Genomic DNA, 22679 nt, shown 5'->3' with positions numbered 1-22679 from the left:
TGCTGGTCTGTCACTGCCTCTTCAGCCCTTGGACCTGGCATTTCTACAGGCAGGGGTTCCCCTAGAGCAGGTCTCCAGGCGCGTCGTGGTTACAACAGACACCTCCAAGACGGGCTGGGGCGCCGTATGCAATGGGCACACAGCCGCCGGCTCCTGGACTGGCCCGTGACTGCGTTGGCACATCAACTGCTTAGAATTGTTGGCAGTACTGCTTGCCCTGCGGAGGTTTTGGCCATTGATCCAGGGCAAGCTTGTGTTGGTCCGGACGGACAACACAGCGACGGTAGCATACATCAATCGCCAAGGTGGTCTACGCTCATGTCACAACTCGCCCGCTGTCTCCTCCCCTGGAGTCAGCAGCGCCTCAAGTCGCTACAAGCCACTCACATCCCGGGCGACCTCGACACTGCAGCAGACGCGCTGTCACATCAGGTTACCCTCAGGGGAGAGTGGAGACTCCACCCTCAGGTGGTCCAGCTGATTTGGAGTCAATTCGGTCAAGCACAGGTAAACCTGTTTGCTTCCCGGGAATCCTCCCACTGCCCGCTTTGGTACGCCCTGACCGAGGCACCTCTCGATATAGATGCATTGGCACACAGCTGGCCCCCTGGACTACACAAGTATGCGTTTCCCCCAGTGAGCCTACTTGCACAGACCCTGTGCAAGGTCAGGGAGAACGGGGAGCAAGTCATCCTAGTAGCACCCTACTGGCCCACCCAGACATGGTTCTCAGATCTCACGCTCCTTGCGACAGCCCCCCCCCCAGCGAATTCCCCTGAGGAAGGACCTTCTTTCTCAGGGACGGGGCACCATCTGGCACCCGCGACCAGACCTCTGGAATCTCCATGTCTGGCCCTTGGACGGGATGCAGAGGACTTAAGTGGCCTACTGCCCGTGGTAGTAGACACGATCACTCAGGCTAGGGCTCCCTCTATGAGGCGCCTGTATGCCTTGAAGTGGCGTCTGTTTGCTAACTGGTCTTTTTGGCAACTCGACCATGCAGCTCATTTATGTTCAAGTATCGTCATATTGAGCTCCTTGAAACAACCACACCGTCTTTTTCCAGAGCAGCCTGTATTTCTCCTGAGGTTACTTGTGGGTTTTTCTTTGTATCCCGAACAATTCTTCTGGCAGTTGTGGCTGAAATCTTTCTTGGTCTACCTGACCTTGGCTTGGTATCAAGTGATCCCCGAATTTTCCACTTATTAGTAAGTGATTGAACAGTACTGACTGGCATTTTCAAGGCTTTCGATATCTTTTAATATCCTTCTCCATCTTTATAAAGTTCAATTACCTTGTTACGCAGGACAGTTCTTTTCTGCTCCCTATGGCTCAGTATCTAGCCTGCTCAGTGCATCCACATGAGAGCTAACAAACTCATTGACTATTTATTCACAGACACTAATTGCAATTTAAAAAGCCACAGGTGTGTGAAATTAACCTTTGTGTGTCTGTAACAAGGCCAAACATTCAAGGGTATGTAAACTTTTGATCAGGGCCATCTGGGTGATTTCTGTTATCATTATGATTTAAAAAGGAGCCAAACAACTATGTGATAATAAATGGCTTCATATGATCACTATCCTTAAATAAAAGACTTTCACAATTTCTGCCAGGGTATGCAAACTTTTGTGCACAACTGTATTTTAATGGGGGTATAATTTATTACAGCTGACAGTTACGTGAGCAAACAAGGTTTGAACATCAACCGTAACAAGATAAAATTGAAATTCATGGCTTTTTAACACTTCTGTGTATAAATTTGAAGGCTGCTTATTGCATAAATACAGGTAAACGTCATATTATGCGACTACGCATTACTTTATGAAGAGCTTACGAACTACTAGTTAAGTATTGCCTTAAGAACAGGTGGTGCAACCAAATTAAGCACTGACTTAGTTACAAACTAACTAGTAGTTACTAAGCCCTTAGTGTGAACTTTACGTCCTAACTTCCGTGAGAACTTACACACAGCTGGTGCAACCCTACCCTGATGCAGATTGATAGAAGCGACTGTCTGTGCGCGCGATGGTGCAAGGAACCAGAAGGCGGGGAAAAAATAATGTTCAGTGAAAAGTCAAAAGAAGATCGCAATGTATGTAATTGTAACTATATCGGATATTATTAATAAAATACGGAAACTCGTGGCATGGTATTTTTTGCCTTGATATTTTTGTTAATTTTGGTGGCATTTTTGCCCGAGTCCCCGTTTATTTCCGTCACTATGCCATTGTATCTATCTAGGTATTGAAAAGTTTGTTTTAGACATGTAGTAGAAAGTAAACAAGATATCCCCACATACAGTATATGTCAAAGTACATTGTGTTAATGTTTGACACATTTAAAACATTGCCTACCTTAAAAACAAGTGAAGTTTGATCAGTGATTAAACATGTTCATATGGTTCCCTCGTAGCTGAATGAACGGCTCCTTTCCAGAATAAAATGAAATAAGCAGAAAATCACAGTATTACAGTTCTTGTATAGTGACAGGGCAGAAAGTCTTGAAGAAGCTAGAGAAGAGAGGACTCCGGCAGCAGTTTATGCAAGCTGCTGTACTCATGATGCTGTGCCCTGCAGGCTTCCGTCATGCTGCACAGCACATTTTAGTTTATTAATGGATTTAGCGCTTATAACTTTCTTCTTCCCAAAAATTCAGAAATATTATGTATTGTTTTTGTACTTTGTAATTGTGGTGAAAAATAAATGTAGTGAAGTTGAATACTTCATTTTTAATCAACTCAATAAAAGTACTATTATTATTTATACTTAAAAAAGTAGAAAAATGCACTCGAGTAGCCTACTGTAACGAGAGTAGTTGCAATTTGTTACTTTCCACCTCTGGTCACACGCTATAGTAGGCTAAATGTGTTTCGATGTCATAAGATAGCATTGTGTGCTGTTATACTTGCGATTTTTGTATGAAAGTGAAAAATGTCATTGTTGTTGTAGTGCCTCTAGTGGTAATTTCACCAGGAACCTACAGCAATGTGTACAACGAGCCATGAAAAAAATCAACTGGCAAAATTATAGGTATAGTAATGTGATTCTAGGCTGAGAAATGGCACAGGAGAAAAATATTTTAACATAAAATTTAAAGATCTTTTCTTTTCCTCCCTTTTCTTTCTGGAATGTGGATGAAATTCATCTTTTTGAACAACAGCATATAAAGCAAAGTATGGGCTGTTAACAGGTGTTTGAACATGGCCGCTTTTCTCACTTTATTCCTGTGTTTTTGCTAAATTTAATCCTCTGGTATCCTGACCCATGCTAATCTCCTTAAAGCAGAGAGTCTCGGAGTCACCTGCCAAACCTCTGACAGGTGGGTGTTGACAGTCTCGCTCACATTTACCCTCAGATTTAGATTGAGCATGCGCCACATGTAACATTTTATTACATTATTCCTTACTTGCAGTGTTGGGTGTAATCTAATTACCCTTTTAATCAAAAGAAGTGTAACACATTACATTTTAAATTCTTATTATCAGATACTGACTTTCAATCAATTACTTTACTTGGGTTACATTTATTCTAAAATATTATTTATGTATATTACATTCAGAATATGAATTCATATTTTCATATGTATGTGTGTTTGTGTTTCTGTAACAGCTGAAGGATGTGTGACAATGAACAAGGCAGAAAAGTAGACATTATTTTGAATTCGTTGAGCGGAAAAACAAAAAAAGTTTTTGAAAAGTGTGTTAGAAAGTAACTTAAAATTTAAAGTAATTAGAAATTATAATTTTTTCTTGTTATTTGTTATTGTTATTTTTTCAGTTTAGTAATCAGTAAAGTAATGTGATTACAATTTTTAGAGATGTAATTAGTAATTTAAAGTGGATAACTTTTTTTTTAGGAACTTACCCAATACTTCTTATTTGTGTTTGCTAAGCATCATGTCTTTAAAGGAATATTCCAGGCTCAATACAAGTTCAATACTTAATCGACAATATTTTTGGCATCATGTTTAGTGCCACAAAAATAATTTAGGCTTTTTCTTGAAATATGTAAAAATCGAGGTTACAGCGAGGCACTTACAGTACAACAGAAGTGAATGTGAGTAATTTTAGAGGATTTAAAGGCAGAAATGTGAAGCTTATCATTTTAAAAAGCACTTACATGAGGAGTCACGTGGCGCCATGCGAGGGTCGGACGTGTAAACGATGAGCTCTGTGCACTTTGCTGGTTTTTTGTATTATTTTTGTGTCATAAACCGGTGAGAGTCAACACATCCTACTACATATCTGTTCTTTGAAGTCAAGATGGCAAAGAGGTCAAAATCCTCAGGCTCTGGAGATATTAAAAGACACGTGCTCAAGCTGAAACCTCTGACGGGCCTGCTGACCAGGGACTCAGTTTGGACGGTGCGGCAGGAGAAATTCAGCGTCAACTGTCCAACATGTCTGTGATGCTGACGAAGGTTGTTGCTGACTTAGAGGATCTTGTTGCAATATGTCAATCGATTACGGCGACGGAAACGGAATTCTCGGAGTTAGTTACAAGATTGTCGGACATCGAGAGATGGTTCGATTATCTGGAGTCATCGGAGAGGGAATTATCTGATAATCCATTGGTGACCAAAGTTGATTTGGAGCGCGTTTTTGAAAAACTGGAAGATCTTGAGAATAGGAGCCGCCGGAATAACATCCGAATTGTTGGAATTCCTGAGCATGAAGGAGGCAGAGATATGGTAAAATTCCTAAACAAACTCTTCCCGAGTCTGCTCGACATAACAGACCACAAGCTGGAAATCGAGCGAGCTCACAGAGTCCCGGCTCGCAGATCCACTGAGGGAGACAGGCCCCGATCAATTCTGGCCAAATTTCAGAGATCATCCGATAAAGATATTGTTGCGCGAGGCGAGAAGCAAAGGAAAGCTTTCTTGGAAGAATCACAACATTTTCTTGTTCCCAGACTTTGCGAATTTGACGAGAGAAACGTGATCGATTCAAGGAATGCAAGAAACTCTTACATCAATTGAAGATCACTTTTGATCTGATGTTCCTGGCCAAATTGAGAATAGATACTAAGGATGGCCGCAAAGTATTTACATGCCCACAACAAGTGATGTCCTTCATAAAGTCAATGGGGTGAGTAAGCCATTTGGTGTTTCTCATATGGCCCCCGAGTGGATTGACTCGTCTGTCGACTGATGAGGCTGGGTGTCATTTTGTTTCTTTATGTGTTGGTTCCGCCTAGCGGCTGGAGTATGTTTTAAGGAATAACACTCCTTCAAGAAACTTTTGCATCGACGAAGGGTCGCTTTTACACTGAAGTTCCCGGCTAAATTGAGAATAGATACTAAGGATGGCCACAAAATATTGCTATGCCCACAACTAGCGATGTCTTTCATAAAATCAATGGACGGAGGAGGTCATGGTGTGTTTCTCACATGCCTCAAGTGGACTGACTCACTGAACATGCCTTTGGCCGTCCGAGGAAGCTTGAGCCTTTATTGTTTCTTTTTGTGTCTGTTCCGCCGAGCGGCTGGAGTTTGTTTTGTGAAATAACACTCCTTCGGGTCAGTTGTGGATGAATCTGCTCATTCTCTGTGCTTCTGCCTCCTATTGGCTGGAGTTTGTTTTGTGGAATATTTTTGCAGGACATTGGAATGATACGTCATCTGCTGAACTCTTGGAACAGCCGGTTCACTGATCATTCATTTGACTGTACGAGGAAACTGAACGGCTTTATTATTAATTTTTTTTTTTTTTTTTTTTACTGGTTCCGCTAGCGGATGGAATTTGTTTTGTGGATGAACACACCTTCGAATGAATCTACACGTTCTTTGTGCCTATTTTGCCTATTGGCTGGAGTTTGTTTTATAGATTCTGTTATGTATTTCTGTCCCACAATTTATACAGAAACACCGGACTTCAGCAATCTGACGGCAAAGTTGTCGCGGGGACTCTCGTAGGCGTACATGGACTCTATGAGTTTAGAGGGATGGACACCAGTTGGCGCTGTCATGCGCGGGGTTAATGCACACGTTTTTCTTTTTTTTTTGTTCTGGGTGAAGTTCGGGGTTTGATTGTTGCACTAATGTTGGAATGTGGTCTTTCTAATTTTATTTTTGACACAAAATCAATTTTTTCTAATATTTCAAAATGTCAAATGTTAATATGAGTGGATTGTCTCCCTCCATGTGGAACGTGAATGGGTTGGGGCACCCCATCAAAAGAAAGAAGGTTATTTATTTTCTTAAATGTAAGAAATATGATATAGTGTTTCTTCAAGAAACGCATCTTTCCCCGCAAGAAGCTGGAAAATTTGGGAAGATATGGAGTGGACATGTTTTCTTCAGTGCTGGCTCAAGTAAGAGCAGGGAAGTCATTACATTGATAAGTAAACATCTACAATTCAAATGTCTCAAACAGATTAAAGATAAATTAGGTAGAGTCATTATTGTTGTAGCTGAAATTCAGGGGCGAAGGTTGATTTTGGCTAATATTTACACACCTAACGCTGATGATCAGGGTTTATTCATAGATCTTGAAGGGATGCTGCAAGCCTCATGATATAATATTGGGAGGAGACTTTAATCTGTTGATGGACTCAGTCCTTGATCATAGTGAAGCAAAAGTGTGTAAGCCCCCTAGAGCAACAGTGTCGCTTCACTGTTAGTTCCACATCTTCGTCTACTGATGAAGATATTAAAAAACTTTGTGCAACCATTAGAACTCTCTAAATTGACGATGGAGCAAAAAAATTCTCTTGATTCTGAGATAACCTTGGAGGAGCTTGACGAGGTAATTAAGGCCTTGCCTACAGGCAAGACTCTGGGGCCAGATGGCTTTGCCGCCGAGTTTTTTATATCTTATGCTACAGTACTGGCTCCACTTTTGTTAGTAGTTTATCCAGAATCATTAAAGAATGGAAAGCTTCCGCAAACCATGACACAAGCCCGGATCAGTCTGATTCTTAAAAAGACAAAGATCCAAGCGAGTGTAAGAGTTACCGTCCAATTACCCTGATCCAGCTAGACGTTAAAATATTGTCAAAAATGTTTGGCTAACCGAAGCAAAGTTATGACATCTCTTATACATACAGACCAGGTGGGGTTTATTCGGGGCCACAGCTCTTCTGATAACATTAGGCGTCTCATCAATATCATGTGGTCAGTGGCGAATGATCAGACTCCGGTCGCTGCCATCTCACTTGATGCCGAAAAGGCGTTTGATATGGTAGAATGGGATTATCTTTTTAAGATTTTGGAAATATATGGGTTCGGGAATACTTTTATTGGATGGATTAAGTTACTTTATAGACATCCGGTAGCGGCGGTACAAATGAATGGATTAATTTCAGACCACTCCTCACTGGTTTTATTTTGTCATAAACCATATATCACCATATGGTCTCTGTTTAAACGCTATAAAAAATATAATCTTAAGTAAAAAAATTTTTTTTTTTTTTTTTTGTTAGGTGGCCACCTGCTCTGCACTGTTTTTGGGAGTAGCACACAGCCCCCTAATGCGGCAGATACTCTGGGAGAGGTGATTACTGCTTTTGGAAAAGGTCATGAGGCATCAGTGTATTACTCCCTGCTAATTCAGAGTCTGGGGGACGAAGCTTTAAATTCTCTCAAGAGATTATGGGAGGAAGATTTAAACTTGTTATTGGAGGAGGGAGTGTGGGCTAGGATTCTAAAAAACATCAAGTCTACATCTAGAGATGCAACGTTGTGCCTTATGCAATTTAAGATTTTACATAGATTTGATTGGACCCCTTCTAAATTGTATAGGCTTGGTCTTAAAGAAACACCCACCTGCTGGTGATGCCATTCAGAAGATGGAGACACAACCCATGTTTTTTGGGGGTGTCATAAGATCCAAGAATTTTGGTTGAAGGTGCAAAGTTTTGTTTGTGATGTGGTGAGCACTCAAATTTCGTTCTGTCCCAGACTCTGCATTTTGGGAGATGGGTAGGTCATACATTTGGAGGATAAGTACATAAAAAATTGGGTTTTGACCAGTGTGATGATTGGTAGGCAGGTTATTTTAAGTGGATGAAAGTCAGATGGAGCACCCTCATTCCCAGAGTGGTGTGTGAAGACGGGGAGGGTGGCTGCTTTGGAGGAGGGGTCGAACGGAAGGATGGGAGTTGGGAATTTTTTCAGTAGGAAATGGGGCAACTATTTCGAGTTTTTGGGGGACTCTCGAGGAGGGGTGGTGGAGAGAGCAATTTAATTTAGTTTTTAATTATACTTGATTATTGTATTTTCTTTTTATGTTGTTTTAGTTTTGTGTTTTTGTGTGTGTGTGTGTCTGTATTCTATTGACCACAGGGGTGTTCGTGGGGGGTCAGGGTGGGGTGGGAGATTGGTAAGGGTAGGGGTTATAGTGGGGGTTTAATGTTAAAAGTGATTGATACATTATATATATATGTTTTTTTCTTCTTCTTTGTGTTAACTTATGAATCAATAAAAATTGTAATTACAAAAGAAAAATGCACTTACGTACATTCATTCTTCTGTTAAAACTTGTATATTATTTAAGCTGTAAAGTTGTTTAAATCATAATTTTTTTTTGCGGGTTTACATCATCGTGGCAATAAAGTTTAAAATTGTACATATCTTTACACAGAAAAGTTTAGTAAGGAATTTTATCACACTAAAATCATATTAACACATATATTGTGGCTATACTTTTGAAAGTGAGTGTTTTAATGTTTACTGGTTGGCCCCATTCACTTCCATTGTAAGTGTTTCACTATAAACCAGATTTTTGCTCTTTTAATAAAAAAAGCAGGGTCAAGTCAAAATACATTTTTGTGGGAACCAACCAACATTATGCCACAAATGCTGTTGATTTACTTGTATTGATCCTGGAATATTCCTTTAAAGTCAGAAGTAGAGACTTCTGGACTAAAACAAGAAAGCTCTGAGAACATCCACTTATTACTGATACACATTTGGTTAATATATGTGGTTTATTCCCTTTCATCTCACTGATAAGTTATTCACATTTATGTATTTAAACAAATCAGAGATAACCAATAGAATCTAAAATGACAAATCACATGACATGGTTTCAGGAGCATCAGTCCAGGTGCTACAGAAGTCTCTCATCCTTTTGCTTTTCATCCCTTTGTAGCAGCCACAGATGCTGAAAACATTTAAACATCTCTTCAAATATACACAACAGAGGCTTCACAAACCTTCTAATGAGTTTGTGGACCCGAAGCAGCTTAAATGAATGTGACACAGATGTGCTCTTTTTTTATGTTTCAAAGTGCAAAGTCAGGGGTGTTCTGACCTCTGCCATGCAGCCAGACCAGGAGGAATTTCTAAATTTTTTCTTAACACTTAAAAGTTGTCCATTTTCCAAACAGTTTCAAATCCACCATGCTGTATTATAATGAAATAGCTCCAGTTCAGAGTGATTTCAGCATGGTAATATGATGTAGATCCTGGACACAAAACATTCACACGTAGTTCAGTCAGAGCATGTTTCTTCCCCAGTGACTGCATGAATCTGTGCATTTCTACTCATCTGTGGTCAGTTTGGTAGCATGTCCAAGCCTAGTGAGGCAGCATGCTGCTTCGCCCTCAGTCGCAGGTTTTCAATGCTTGTAGTTTTGCTATTTAGGGCAGGAAGAGCCCCGGAGGCCTGTAGCAGTGGACTGCTCCACATTTGCTGGGCTTGAGACAGGGACTGGTAGTAAGACTGACAAGTCAGTGATCCCAGCGAAGACCCCATGTTCACGTTTACGCCCAGGTAGGGTAAGGAAGAGGGTGTAGTCATGTCGAAGGCAGGATAGTGAACGAGGTTGTTGGTGGCAGCCATGTGCTGGCGAAACTGTTCCTGCAGACGGAAAAGACTGAGAGGGGATGATGCGTAGGAATTCGTCTGAGCCACCCCGCCGCTGATGCCACTGGAGGAGGGTAAAGACAGAGAATCGAGCAGCACATCTGGGGCAGAAAGGAAGACGACAAGCTGTAATATTGTGTACATTTCAATCTTACGTTCTTAAAGGAATAGTTCACCAAAAATGAAAATCCTGTCATCATTAAAAGAATACTTCATTTACACACTCTCATGTTTTCTCAAACTCATTTGACTTGCTCTCTTCACAATGCAAGTGAAGGTGACCAAATTTTTAAGCTCCAAAAAAAGACAAAGGCAGCATAAAGATAATCCAAAAAAATCCAGTGGTTTAATCCATGTCTTCTGAAGTAATCCAATCGATTGGGTGATAGCAGACCAAAATGTAACTTTTTTCACATTACATTTTGACATTTCAGTCTCTAGGCACAATCATGATTTCAAGCTCTATTACACTTCCTAGTGGTTGACGCATGTGCTGAGCACTAGATGGTGCTAGGAAGTGTAATCAAGCTTAAAATCATGATCGCCAAGGAGGCTGCTGATGTCAAGATTTAAAGTGAAAAAGGAGTTATATTTTGGTCTGTTCTCACCAAAAACTGATTTGATCGCTTCAAATAACATGGATTAAACTACTAGAGCCTTACTCCAAAATGACAAAAAAAGCATAATAAAAATGTCATAAGAGTGGACAACAGTAAATTACTTACATTTCAGTCTGTGAGACATAAAACTTTTATAGCATTTTTTTGTTCTTGTGGAACCATTCACTTAAATTGAAATTAATTACATGTATGGAGCCAACAAGAGGACAGGGAGAGAATTTATTAAAATAAATTAAAATGTATGATAAATCTTGTGGTAACTACGGTTTTACCAAAAATACCATAGTTCAGCTATGGTTAATGTAGTAAAACCATGGTTAATTTTCATCTGGGATAAATAAAGGTAGTGCAAGGGAATCCATAATAACTGCGAGGGAACACAAAACTTTTTGTGAGGGAACGCAAACTATTGTAAGGGAACGCAAATTAATTGCAAAGGAAAGCAAAACTTTTTGTGAGCAAATGCAAAACTAATTGTGAGGGAACAAACTATTGCGAGGCAGTGTTTTTATAGTTTGGGATTTTTTATTTTGTTTTACATTCAATTTGTCATTACAGTTTAGTTTAGTTTTCATTAGTTTTCACAGTTTGTCTGTTTTAGTTTAATTTTCATTTTTTCAGTGCTTTGTAGTTTCAGTTTAGTTAGTTTTTATTTTAGTTTTAGTATTTTTAATGGCTGACAAAGCTGAGCGTTTACTGGTGAAATTTAAAAAGTCTAACATCATTACATTTCTCAGGGCAGTTTTGTGTTACCTCTATCACAAAACTTGTATAACTCTAGTGGTATTTTCATGTTTAATGTGGATTGTAAAGGTGTGCAAATTTTATAATATAGAGTAAATATTGGTAAAGTGACAAAGGACATTTAAGCTTGATCCACATTGTATCCATATGTATTTCCTTAAATGACTGTAAATCATTATTAAACTAATCTTTGGGGAGTAAAAAAATAAAGGGATATTTCACCCAAAAATAAAAATTCTCTCCCTCATGCCATCCTAGATGTGTATGACTTTCTTTCTTCTGCTGAACACAAATGAAGATTTTTAGAATAATATTTCAGCTCTGAAGGTCCATACAATGCAAGTCAATAGGGGACTAAAATTTGGAATTGCACATAAAAGCGGCAAAAAAGTAATGCATACGACTCCAGTGGTTTAATTCATGTCTTTAGAAGCAATGTGATTTTTTTTGGTCTGTTCTCACCCAAAACAGATTAGATCACTTCAGAAGACATGGATTAAACCACTTATGGATTACTTTTATTATGCCTTTAAGTGATTTTTGGAGCTTCAAGGTTTTAGACCCAGTTGACTTGCATTGTATGGACTTACAGAGCTGAAATATTGTTCTAACAATCTTCATTTTTCACACATCTGGGATGACATGAGGGTGAGTAAATGATAAGAGACTTTTCATTTTTGGGTCAACTATCCCTTTATCGAGATTTCAAGTTGATGATTTTACTTTGGGATGTGTGGCAGAGCTCATTTCATGACCACTGGTGGGAAAAGCAATGATAAAGAAAATGACAGAAATTTGAGATAAATCTTGTTAAGGTTATTAAAAAAAAAGTAAAAGTTAACTTAATGTTATGATGTGAAAGTGTATAAGAAAATTAAAAAATTAATTCCAATACTTTGTAGATATTTTCTAGAGAATAATTTCCCCTCTGTCCCACTTTACCAATACTGCTTAAAAAAAATCTGGGATTTGGTCAAAAGAGGGTCTTCAAAGGTTTTACTTCCCAGTTTTGAATATGTTTTGCTTTTAACTAAGGTAGAATACGTACTAAGCTTTCTTCAAAGGTATAATGTTAGGTTATGTGGCATTTAGATCATAATTCGAAGTGTCAAGAAAAGTAAAATTTCCAAAAGTGTTCCATTTTGCCCATATTCACCCTAGTATATCATATATACTAAAATGAATTCGAAATCATTTTTATTTTATTTTAGTTAGTTTTGGAGTTATGAAAAAGTATTTTTATTTTAGTTAACGAAAATTATTTTAGTTAGTTTTTGATTTAGTTTTTGTTAACTATAATACCACTGTTGCAGGGAACATAAACTTTTGTGAGGGAATGCAAACTAATTGTGAGGCAATACGAAACTTTTTGCGAGGGAATGTAAAACTATTGCGAGGGAACGCAAACTATTGCGAGGGAATGCAAAACTATTTTGAGGGAACACAATTTGTGAGGGAATGTAAAACTAAATGTACCTGGCTGGTGTCACTCAGCACACCCTGGATTCGAACTTGTGACTCCAGGGGTGGTAGTCAGTGTCAATACTTGCTAAGCTACCCAGACCCCACACTGTGCGATTATTTAACCGCAAAGGGCTACAACGATTAAATTAAATTAATAGATAAATCAAGCTGTTCGCTTCAAAGCCTATGCACGCTGCTCTGTCTGTATTGTGTATAGGCATTATTACAGTGTATTCAGAGCGGTTCTGTGCTCCACAACTCCATCTCATGCTCGGTAATGGATGTGCTGCATTCGCATACTGAGCATGTAATTTTTAAAGCACTCCAGATTCACTTTAATTTCACTTTTGCATATTTCCAAGTATGTTTGACCATTACATGTTAATATACAAATACAAATAATTCACCCCATGGTATTTATGTACAGCGGAGGAGATATTAAAATGTGGAGTACATTATTGGAGTATATTGCTTAATTTATATATTTGTTTTCTGTGGGTGAAGAGAAAAAAACATGGAAAAGTAATTTACGAAATCCATGGTTATGACCATTTTTAAAGCTAAGTTATATTAAACAAATGTCTCAGTGTAATACTTTAATACTAAATAATAATGTACTCAATGTAATGCATAAAAACCAAAACATCCACTGTCACCAAAATCCACTACGTTGAGGATTAGATACACTACGTCATTGCGCTACAGTCTTTAGCAAGGACCCTCTCACACATTTCAATGGAAACCCTTAGGGGAATTTATTTTCTGAAATAGTTTTGGAGGTTTTGCGTACCCTTTGAATACATTTTGCGCTCCTCCACAATAAGTTTTGCGTTCCCTCATAATAATTTTGCGTTCCCTTGGAAAAAGTTTTGTGTACCCTCACAAAAGGTTTTGCATTCCTTTGCAGTCATTTTTGCATTGCCTCGCAATAATTTTGCATTCCCTCACAATAGTTTGCATACTTTTGCAATAGTGTTATGTTCCTTCGCAATATGTTTTGCAACAGTGTTATTATAGTTAACAAAAACTAAAACAAAAACTAAAATAATTTTCGTTAACTAAAATAAAAATACTTTTTCATAACTCCAAAACTAACTAAAATAAAATATAAAAATGATCTCGAATTAATTTGAGTATATATGATGTACTAGGGTGAATATGGGCAAAGTGGGACACTTTTGGAAATTTTACTTTTCTTGACACTTTGAATTATGATCCAAATGCTACATAACCTAACATAATACCTTTGAAGAAAGCTTAGTACGTATTCTACCTTAGTTAAAAGCAAAACATATTCAAAACTGGGAAGTAAAACCTTTGAAGACCCTCTTTTGACCAAATCCCAGATTTTTTTTAAGCAGTATTGGTAAAGTGGGACAGAGGGGAAATTATTCTCTAGAAAAGTATTTGGAATTAATTTTTATATTTTCTTACACACTTTCACATCATAACATTAAGTTAACTTTTTCTTTTTTTTTTTTTTTTATAACAAACAAGATTTATCTCAAATTGCTTTTCCCACCAGTGGTCATGAAATGAGCTCTGCCACACATCCCAAAGTAAAATCATCAAGGGTATTATGCTATAAATGTGGTTTATGAGAAAATTTCTAGTGTCCCCATAATTCAAATTGCTTAAAAAAAAACATACTAAACGATGTTTTTTTGAAAATGTAAAAATGCAGAAAGTTTTTTGTGAGGGTTAGGTTTAGGGGTAGGGTTAGGGGATAAAATTTATAGTTCGTACAGTATAAAAATCATTGTCTATGGAGAGTCCTCATAAGGTTAGCCACACCAACATATGTGTGTGTGTGTGTGTGTGTGATATGAATATATACTGTATTAATGACCGTAAAGTACGCTACAGTAATAAAACAAAACAATAATATGTGAATACGCATGCGCATTAAAACATCCACTACGTCACTAAAATCCAATACGCTTGGGATTAGATCCACTACATCATCGTGCTACAGACTGCAGCGAGGAGTATTTGAAATCAACCCGGGCTGCATTCCACTTCACTTTTAACATCCACTTTATAACTCCCCTAAGCACTTCCCCTCGGGTGAATCCCCACCACAATTTTGGAAGTACGTTCCACTTCGTTCAGTGAGCGAGGGACATTTCTGTTGACAGACCCTCAACCCTTCGATTTTGACCGAGGGAGCGAGCCTACTCTGATGTACGCTTCAGGCAGCTCCATATCCCACAATGCAACTCAATTGTGACGTGACAGCAGATTGCACTTCATAAACTCCACACAACTCTAATGAATGATGGAAGTAAAGTTAGGTCAATTAAGCAGTTTAGAAAAGTTATACTGAGATTTAACAGCATAATACTTGTAGCTACCTTAAACTGTTAATCACACAGTTATAGCCTGTGCTCATTATTATGTTAACATTTTTGTTTGTGTAAATCTTGATTAATCCTAACAACTCATTCTAATGAAAAAATAAAATAAAAAAATACAAGATTTATACATAAGCCTCTGAAATCAATCCAGAAAACAATGTTTTCTCAGGTGCCAAAATCACTAAATAATTCCATAAATTGACATCAGCCTTCAACATGCTCCAAGTGATCATATATAATATTTTAGATCTCCCAACCCCATTTCTAAACCTAACCGATAATCAACAATATAAAATATGAAAGAGACACTTTGATATACATAATTTGATATACATTACACTATTTATAGAAAATATTAAGCGCCCAACAGCGCATGTATGCCTAAATTTAACCAGTTCTCAACAAAAGAAAAGACGTAACAAGCAGATAAAGTAGTCACAATCATTTATTTCTAAAAATACACAATAATAATATTCCAAACCATATGATGACATTGTGTGAGTAGCAGAGTGAGACTGAAGGTTTTAATCTGTGAAAATATCCCCCCTCCGTGAAGGAACTGTCATCCTGATTCTACCAGCACGTCTGGTCGTGATATCCAGTTCGTGAATGAATCGTTCTTTTGAAACGGTTCTTTTTAAGTGAACGAGTTGAACTAGTTCACCAAATCGGACTGCATCGTTTGAAACAGTCCGCGTCTCGAGTCAACACTGATCCACAAGTTACTCTATCTTAACCTGTCTCTCACTTGTGCCTGACACTCCGGATCGAAATGAGCCGATAACCGGGAGTAGTATGATCCTAGAACTGGTGATATCTGCTTTTGCCAACTCTTCTTTGCAATTAACCCACTCCAACTAGTTCACAAATCGGACTGAACGCTCAGGTCGCAACAGTGCTCGATTCAACAGTACAATGAGTCACTCGTAACAGTTCATGAGTCAACAGTACACTGAGCTGAGAATCGCCTCTTTCGGATGTGTCTGACATACTGAGAACCGATGAGCTGCTGACATTGAGCATGTGTGTGATTAAGGGGCGAAATGTATGTTTCAGGTGTATTTTGCTGAACAACAGAGAGAGTAACAAATAAAACATACTGGAAATATGTTTATGACTTGATTGTATTACCGTTTGAATGTATGAAGATTATCCAGTCTCGAGTCAACAGTCGTTCGCATCTGTTCTTGAGTCAACAGTACACTGATCTGAGGACAGCAGCTCTCGCGTCAGCAATACATTGAGTCTATCACAGAAGTTTGCAAGTCACCAGTACACTGAACTGAGAATCGCCTCTTTCGGACATAATACTGAGAACTGCTGACCAGTGAGAAGCTGATGAGCATGCGTGAACCGAGGACTTGAATGAGGGGGCGAAACCTTTTAGTCGAGAGATGTAAACAAATTTTACTTTTGAGTATTGTGCATGCAGATTATATCTGCAGTTGTGATGAGCTGGATCATGGTTTCTGTAAAAAAGGGTGAGTTGATTAAGACTAGTTTAATCACTTTTTATGCTTTAAACATGTGTAGAACATCCACATTTGTATATCAGTGTCAGTATTGGGTGCTTTATGTGCAAAACTTTAATGTAGGATGTATTGTAAGATCACTGCATGAAACACTGATGACAATTTACACCCTTATTATTATAACTTAATTAAATAAAATGTAATAATCAGCAATATGCCCTTACATATGGCTTTATTGAATGTGTTTGTGCGTGTATTCTATGACGCTGGCGTATTAGCATGATATATAGTGACGTCAATATGTGATGACGTAAATTAACTGGTGAATCGGTTTTTTGAACCAGTTCATTGAAACTAACCGTCGGAAAGAACCGGTTCGCGGAAAAGAATCGGACTTCCCATCACTAATGTCTGGTTCAAAAAATGAATGCAACCGAACATGGGGTCGTCACAATCGGTCACAAGACACACGAGTCTCTGATGTCAAACTTGTGTCATTACGCTTGAGGCGCCAAATTTTGAATGTGTTACAATGTAACTTGTGCAGGGTGTGTAACGGTGGACGCCAGTTGACCATGATCGATAACTAAACACATACATTTAGGTTTGTTCTTCACATAAAATGATTGTAAGACTTGGAATACACCCAGAATGAAACAGGTCACTTCAGCAGAGCAGGATGTGTACAGACAGATTAAATAGACATATGAACAACAGATTAAATATTAACCACTCTGAATAAATGTTGCTGATTTCAAATTAAATGAAAATCATACCCCCAACATATGTCACGATTACAAAATTGTACCCCAATGTATAATTAAACGATGCTAAAATTCAAATGCTAATTCTGACGTCAGTCAGCTGACGTCAAAGTTTGCATGTTGAAAAGAACGCACTTGCGCTTTTGACGTATGTAGATTGACGTACTGGGCTTTTGCACAAGCATCAGTCTCCTTGGGAGTGAAAACTTGTTGAAATGAGTGGCCACATTCCTCCTTTTTGTGTTCCATGGATGAAGAAAGTTAAACAGGTTTGAAACAACAGGAGGCTGAGTCAATGATGACAGAATTTACATTTTTGGGTGAACTGTTCCCTTTTTAGTATTGTGAAAGAAAATTAATATAAATGTATATACCTGATTTGGGGCTGAGTGGTTTGCAGGATGGCGAACTGTCATCTGTCACCAGGGGTGGACCTGCCTCTTTTGGTTCCTCTTTGACGTACAACGATTCATCCTCTTTGTCAGTAATGTCCTCAGCTCCTGACTCCACCCCTGACTGTTCAGGTGAGGTGACATTAACCTCCTCATTCAGCTCACAGGGAGGGGGACATGTGAGGCCACTCCCCTCTGAAGGGGAGGGCGGAGCTTGTGATTCAATGGGTGGAGCGTCTTCTTTCCCTTCTTCCAGAGTGCCCTCCGTCCCAGCTTCCTTCAACTGCTGAAGCTGCTCTTTCTGCAAGCTGCGTTGCTTCTTGCGGAACTTTGCACGGCGGTTTTTAAACCAAACCTGTTAGAAATTAGAAGACATTTTCATTTGTGAAACTTAAAGTTTGGTCAGCTCAGCTATAATTAAAACAATAAGGGAAATCAACCTGCGAATTGCTTACTTATAGTTTTCTCTGCTTATCAAGACAGGGCTGGAGAAATTATTGTAATATCTAATACTTGTGATTGGCTAGTATCAGGTGTATGTCTGCGTTTATGTTTCTGTGAACTCACCTGGACTCGAGCTTCAGGTAAGTTGGTGCACATGGCCAGGCGTTCACGCATGACCACATCAGGGTAGTGAGTTTTCTGGAAGGTTTTTTCCAGTGCCTCCAACTGCTGGGCGGTAAAGGCCGTGCGGCTGCGACGCTGTTTCCTGTGCTGAGAGCCGTACCGTGCCTCCAAGATGATATCTGAAAATATGTAGCAATTGAGGATGATGAATCTCTATCTATCTATCTATCTATCTACAGGGTTCCCACTCTTTTCAACCAATGAATTTCCATGAATTTTCCATGAATTAAAAGATCATTTCCAGGCCCAAACATTTTATCCTTCCATTCTGAAAATGGCACCGAAATCACATAATTGCAAATTTGTAAAAAAAAAAAAAAAAAAAAAAAATGAATCCTAAAATGGGTGGGAATTAGCAGCACATCATTGTCTCTAAGGGTGCTTTCACACTTGGTTGGATTGCTTGGACCACACCTGGTTCGTTTCCTCGCCTCTCCCCCTGCCCCCACTGGTCTCTGTTCACATTAAATTATTTCGGTCCGAACCGCATTCCGATGGAGTCATCAACGTGAGTAGCTACAAACGGCAGCTGTTTACCACTGTAACTAGGCAACAACTCAAGAAGACATCAGCTTCGCTGTGTTATTAAAGTATTCATCTCTTTGGATTTATCACCAAAACTTTACATGCACAAAGCGACACTTGTGTTTGTCTCCTGCTGGGCTGGGCGATAGGACAATGTAATCATATATCGACGATATCTTACAAAGAACCCGATGCTGATTGCCACACTCAATTGACCGAAGATGATCGACAATATCGGGAAATGAAAAATCAAGGATCTGGGAAGTCAGCAAATATATTAAACAGTAGCCCAGGGTGTGAAACTAGCACCCGCTACCCACCAAATGCGACGAGGCTGAATCCAGTTCATGGCAAGTAATTTTGCTCATCTACCCGCAACAGTTGGGCAGACCTGTAAGATGTCTCGGAGTGACACATGACAAGAAATGCTGTTAGAAACAAAGACGCGCGCTTGAAGAAACACACTTATATTTTTAAGAACAGTCTAAGGGGCCGTTTACACCACAACATTTTCAACTAAACACTTTTTATGCGTTTTGGCTGTTCGTTTACACGACAATGGCGTTTTGGAGCCTGAAAACGCAAACTTTTGAAAACAGGTTTCAAAGTGCAAGTTTTTGAAAATGATGCCGTTATCGTCTCCGTGTAAACATACAAAAACGATGACGTCATGCGCACGCGTATTACGTGTTCAGCCTATAGGCATGCGCGTGAGTACTTCAAAACAACGAGCGAGACATTCAAAACTACAATGGCGGACTACAGGACTGTGTTTGTGCTTCTCAAGATTTTGAGTTTATTGACGCTTCTCCAGCAAAGTAATTGTAGTAATAAAGCAAACTCATCGTCCGTCCAGACAAAATTGCTCGATGCTTTCGCCATCTTCATTGTTTGTATTCACCGCTCTGTGGAAGAATGCTTATGTGCGCAGGCGCGTAGTGTTTCTTTACAAAGTGACATCGCCAGCTACTGGCCTGGCATGCATAATACAGCGTTTTTAGTCGTTTTCGCGGATCCGTGTGAACGGGGAGCGTTTTGACAGCGTTGTCGTCTGTACGCAAAACTTTTCAAAAACGCAAAGGAAAAGCTTTTCCGTTTTTAGTACATCGTTGTCGTGTGTCTGATTTTATGTTTGATCAGAGGCGTGCAGCACAAGCCTGTCTCCTGGAACAAGCACATGTAAAGAGTTTTCAATCTTTTTTTTCTGTTTCATTCATATGAAAACTGTTTGCAAGAATAATGTCGTCTATAAAAATGCTGCAAATGATCTCCGGTCATCTCAGGAGGTGCTGTGAGTTTAGTTTGCTTTATTTCCACGGACCAGTTTGCGCTTAACATGCATTGTGAACGTAACTCTACAGGTTCAGTAATATATTTCTTTGTATTAAAGAAACAAAGACGAAAGTGATTAAATCATAAAATAATACAAGACACTTCACCTTGAACCTAAAATTGAGTTCTATTTTAATTTCTTTAGGCAGCATTAACTGTATTACCAAAACGCAATACAAACACAAATTCGTTAAGAACACAGATTTAGCAGCATTATTTTGGGAACACAAGGGAATTTATTAGGCTTTATTTTTATTACTATTATTATTGTTACATTTATAATTGTCTTTAGTTCTTAATCTTTAGGCTATTAGTAATTTTCCACCTGTTGTCATTGAGGTATACTTGCGTGATGGCAAATATGGCCGTTGAAGATGGTGAATGTTTGGATTTGGGGAGGTGGCTATAAGATTTTTATAGTTATTTTATATTGTTATTTTAATTGTTTGTTTTTTCGTTTAAAGTAAAATTTGAATTTAGAAATGTCTTTTGTTTATGTTTTTCGTGTTTCAATAAATGAATTTAAAATGAATTTTCACCGACCCTCTGCAGGGGGGTTGACGATATTATCATATATCGCTATATTTTTTAAGGCGCTTATCGCTAAAATATGTTTTACATATCGCCCAGCCCTAGTTCACTTCCGTAATTTGGGACGACTGTGTTCATTTCAGCAGGGAAGTGTACTGGAGTTCACATGAACTGTACCCCAGACCACTTTTTCAAGTGGACTCGGGTGCAGTTCCCAGGTGTGCACCCGAGTTCGGAAAACAGTGTTCACATTATCCAAACGAACTGAACTTTGATGTCATTTGAACCCAGGTGGGCACCAAAATTGCTAGAGTGAGAGCAACCTAATTGGTCAGGTATTCTAAATAACATGATTTATTTTAAACTCTTCACCGCATGTTTTTAGTCCAGTGCAATGTAACACCCTGGTTCAATATTTTAGGACAGAGCCATAAATAAAAATATATTAACTATAAAAAAAATTCCAGGCCTGGAAATCACAATTTTAAAATTCCCTGATATTTCCATGACCGTGGGAACCCTGTATCTATCCATCCACCCATCCATCCATCCATCCATCCATCTAACACAAATGGAAGTGGAGTGTGACTGGTTGTGTACAGTCGTTCATAATGCTTATTTTTCATTTTAACACGGGTGAATATGTGTAAAGTGGGACAGTTTTGGAAATTTTACTTTTCCTGGAACTTTTAATTTTGATCCAAATGCCATATGACCTGACGTTTTACCTTGAAAGCTTGGGATGTATCTTACCTTAGTCAAAAGCAAAAAATAAGAAATACTAAATACTAGGAATAACCTTTAAAGACTTTTGTTTTACCAATCCCCTGAATTTTTAAGGCAATATTGGCAAAGTGGGACACTTAATTTTCCCTTTTAAATAAGCTAGACCTGTAAATAGCCTGTTGTTAAATTTACAAAATAGTTATTTAAAAAATAAACCAGTTTAACTGTCCCATTAATTCCATATTCACCCTCTTTTTGTCAAGATGTTAAAGTTGCCCCATATTTGTTATTACCCCCTTTAACATCGTCAAATCATTTTTCCAACAGCGAGAAAATTATTTAGTCTAAAAAAGGATGCCATCCTCACCTGCCAGTCTCTCCGCGAGCGTGAGCGCGTGCACGGAGGGCCGGTAGTCGGGTGTGTGCTGCGCGTGCTGTGAGGCCTGTTGATGCAGGTTGTACATGGCGCTCAGAGAGTTCATGGCGTGCAGAGAGTAGCCATTTACCCCGTAGTGCTGCATCGCGTCCCTCTGATAACTACAGATGAGTCAGAAAATTACTGACGTGTCTAAAATAATAATTTAACGTCAAACTTTAGGAGTTCACGGTGTTTTTGAGGTTGCATTGTGGTTTTCATGTTAGCGGCGCTCCACATAGGATTTTGATGGTCATATTACTAACGCATAGGTCGAATAACGAATAACCATAACTGCCCCAAAAAGCGTTAGCCTGTGCTAGCTACACTTTTTACATCCGAGAAAAGGTTTAGCCTTAATAAGTGCTCAACTTCTAAAGTTTGACTATTAATATGAATAATTTATTTCTTAATAAATCAATATATATGTAACAAAATCATAAAGAAAATGTAAAAAAGATCTAAATATCTCATCTTCATATTAGACATTGTTGATACATAGCATTTAGTCTACGCATTTACAATTTCTTAACAAAATTCCATAAAATGTATTAATCTTTAATAAACTAAAATGAACGTTTCATTAATATATTTAGTTAAACATTATCAATTTGATGGAATTTTGTCAGGAAATTGAAATGCGTAAATCTTAATAGAATGTGTTCATAAAGGCTAACTCATATTTTTCTTGAGAACACAGTACAATAAAAAAATCCTGCTTATTAATAGATCTGATTTTTTTAATTATTTAAAGAAAAATCCTGTAAAAGGTCACTTAAAAAAAATGATGCCAATAAATACCAAATTAACTGTTTTTATCTGTCCTCTTTTTAAGCAAATATCATATAGATAATAATATATTTGCCTTTTGACATTCACTATTAATTCATCTTTAT

The 22679-nt window shown here is 38.4% G+C and overlaps 2 protein-coding genes across 3 annotated transcripts in view; one reads left to right on the top strand and one right to left on the bottom strand.

The window, feature by feature from the left end:
- The window catches only part of LOC127448674 (vitamin D3 hydroxylase-associated protein-like), a 53118-nt gene extending 45097 nt beyond the window's left edge, over positions 1-8021 (top strand). The window contains exons 15-16 of the mRNA XM_051711393.1: positions 7428-7498; positions 7997-8021. Coding sequence (XP_051567353.1) covers positions 7428-7498; positions 7997-8006 — 81 coding nt within the window. The 3' untranslated portion in view covers positions 8007-8021. The remainder of the gene's footprint in view (positions 1-7427; positions 7499-7996) is intronic.
- A 342-nt stretch (positions 8022-8363) lies between these two features.
- On the bottom strand, positions 8364-21889 carry LOC127448681 (diencephalon/mesencephalon homeobox protein 1-B-like). Of its 2 annotated transcripts, none has more exons than XM_051711404.1 (4): positions 21735-21889; positions 18195-18390; positions 17610-17982; positions 8364-9915 (listed from the first exon to the last, which is right to left on the bottom strand). In XM_051711404.1, the coding sequence occupies exons 1-4, from the start codon at positions 21887-21889 to the stop codon at positions 9503-9505; spliced, it is 1137 nt and encodes a 378-aa protein (XP_051567364.1). In that variant the 3' UTR covers positions 8364-9502. The 2 variants fall into 2 exon arrangements, with proteins under 2 accessions (XP_051567364.1, XP_051567365.1); XM_051711405.1 differs by having other exon boundaries at positions 18195-18373; positions 21736-21889.
- Between the last annotated feature and the right edge of the window lie 790 nt (positions 21890-22679).

The sequence above is a fragment of the Myxocyprinus asiaticus genome, chromosome 12 (genome assembly GCF_019703515.2).
Source record: "Myxocyprinus asiaticus isolate MX2 ecotype Aquarium Trade chromosome 12, UBuf_Myxa_2, whole genome shotgun sequence".
Classification (NCBI taxonomy): domain Eukaryota; kingdom Metazoa; phylum Chordata; class Actinopteri; order Cypriniformes; family Catostomidae; genus Myxocyprinus; species Myxocyprinus asiaticus.
This window is presented reverse-complemented; position numbering and strand designations above follow the sequence as displayed.